The following is a 1,160-nucleotide window of genomic DNA, read 5'->3' on the forward strand; positions in this document are numbered from 1 at the left end:
CGGACCTCCCGGCCCCGCCCCGCACCCCGCCCACAGCAACCTCCAGCTCCAGGATCCGGAATTCCAGCAGCTCGTTTTGGTCTTTCCCGTCCTGGACCTCGTGTTTCAACCGAGCCTCTTCCGTCTCCATTTGTTTAATCTGTAAAATAAAGATGGACGAGGTGGTGGCGGTCACGCGAGGTCAACTCCCGGGCTTTCCCGGCGCTGCCAGCTGTCCGTGGGGACTGTGCCCAGCCTGGGCGCCCAGCCCAGTGCCCTCCGTCCAGCCTGGGTCTGTGCGTGTCCGGCCTAGTGGTCTGGGTGAGTCCTACCCCTCGGCTAATTGTGCGTGCGAGTGTTTGCATGTGCACGGGAGCCTTACGTGTGCAAGTGTTGTGTACAGGTGAGCATTTAAGTATGCACATGCTTCAGTGTGCACCCTTTCAATGTGCACAAGGGCATGTATGTGTGTTTACAAGTGCTGTGCGCACACGTGCGTGTTTACCCGCGCACACACCTTTTCCACCAGCTCTTGGTTTCTCCGGTACAGCGCCTGCTTCTCCTCGATCCACTTCATGTCCTTGAACATGGAGAGGGAAGGGCGGTAAGTGCCCGCGGGACAAATCGCGAGGCCGACGCTTAAACCGCAGCTTGGGGGCACAGAGGACCGCACGGAAGACTGCACCAAAGGCCCCGTCGCGTGGCTTCGGACGTGGCTGCGTCATCGCAGCTTACGTCACGCAGCGGACAGCTCCTCCCATTTTCTCAGAGGGCCCGGGATGGACAGCAGGCGGGGACACCCGGCTCCGGTCGTGCCCCACGTGCCACGCGTGGCCCAGGCGACACCCACCTGCCCCTGCTCGGCCAGGGCCCTCTCCAGGTCCTCGATCCGCGTCTGCGCCCTGTGCGCCTCCGCCTGCAGCTGCTCGCGGGTCTGTGGGGCGGGAGGAGGGACGTCAAACTTTCCCTGAGAGCGGGGACAGGCCGGCACGCGGAGGGCGGGCCGGGCTGCTGGCCCTGCTAGTGCAGAGGAGGCGTCCACAGCTCTGCAAGGACGTCCCGCCCGGGGCCTTCGAGCTGGATGCCAAGCAAGCGACCTCCCGGGGTCGCGGGGTGACCGTGGTTCCCGCTGAGGGACTGTTGGGGGAATCCTCCTTCACAGGCTCTCCCTGTCTGATCTC

General features: G+C 64.1%; 1 protein-coding gene across 1 annotated transcript in view; it reads right to left on the reverse strand.

Moving 5' to 3' along the window:
- Nucleotides 1-1,160, reverse strand: part of JAKMIP3 (Janus kinase and microtubule interacting protein 3) — a 42,961-nt gene that overhangs the window by 8,264 nt on the left and 33,537 nt on the right. The window contains exons 11-13 of the mRNA XM_015590154.2: nt 830-913; nt 497-559; nt 41-139 (exon numbers count right to left, since the gene is read on the reverse strand). Of these exons, the coding sequence (XP_015445640.1) occupies nt 41-139; nt 497-559; nt 830-913 (246 nt within the window). The remainder of the gene's footprint in view (nt 1-40; nt 140-496; nt 560-829; nt 914-1,160) is intronic.

Source organism: Pteropus alecto, unplaced genomic scaffold (genome assembly GCF_000325575.1).
Source record: "Pteropus alecto unplaced genomic scaffold, ASM32557v1 scaffold74, whole genome shotgun sequence".
NCBI lineage: Eukaryota > Metazoa > Chordata > Mammalia > Chiroptera > Pteropodidae > Pteropus > Pteropus alecto.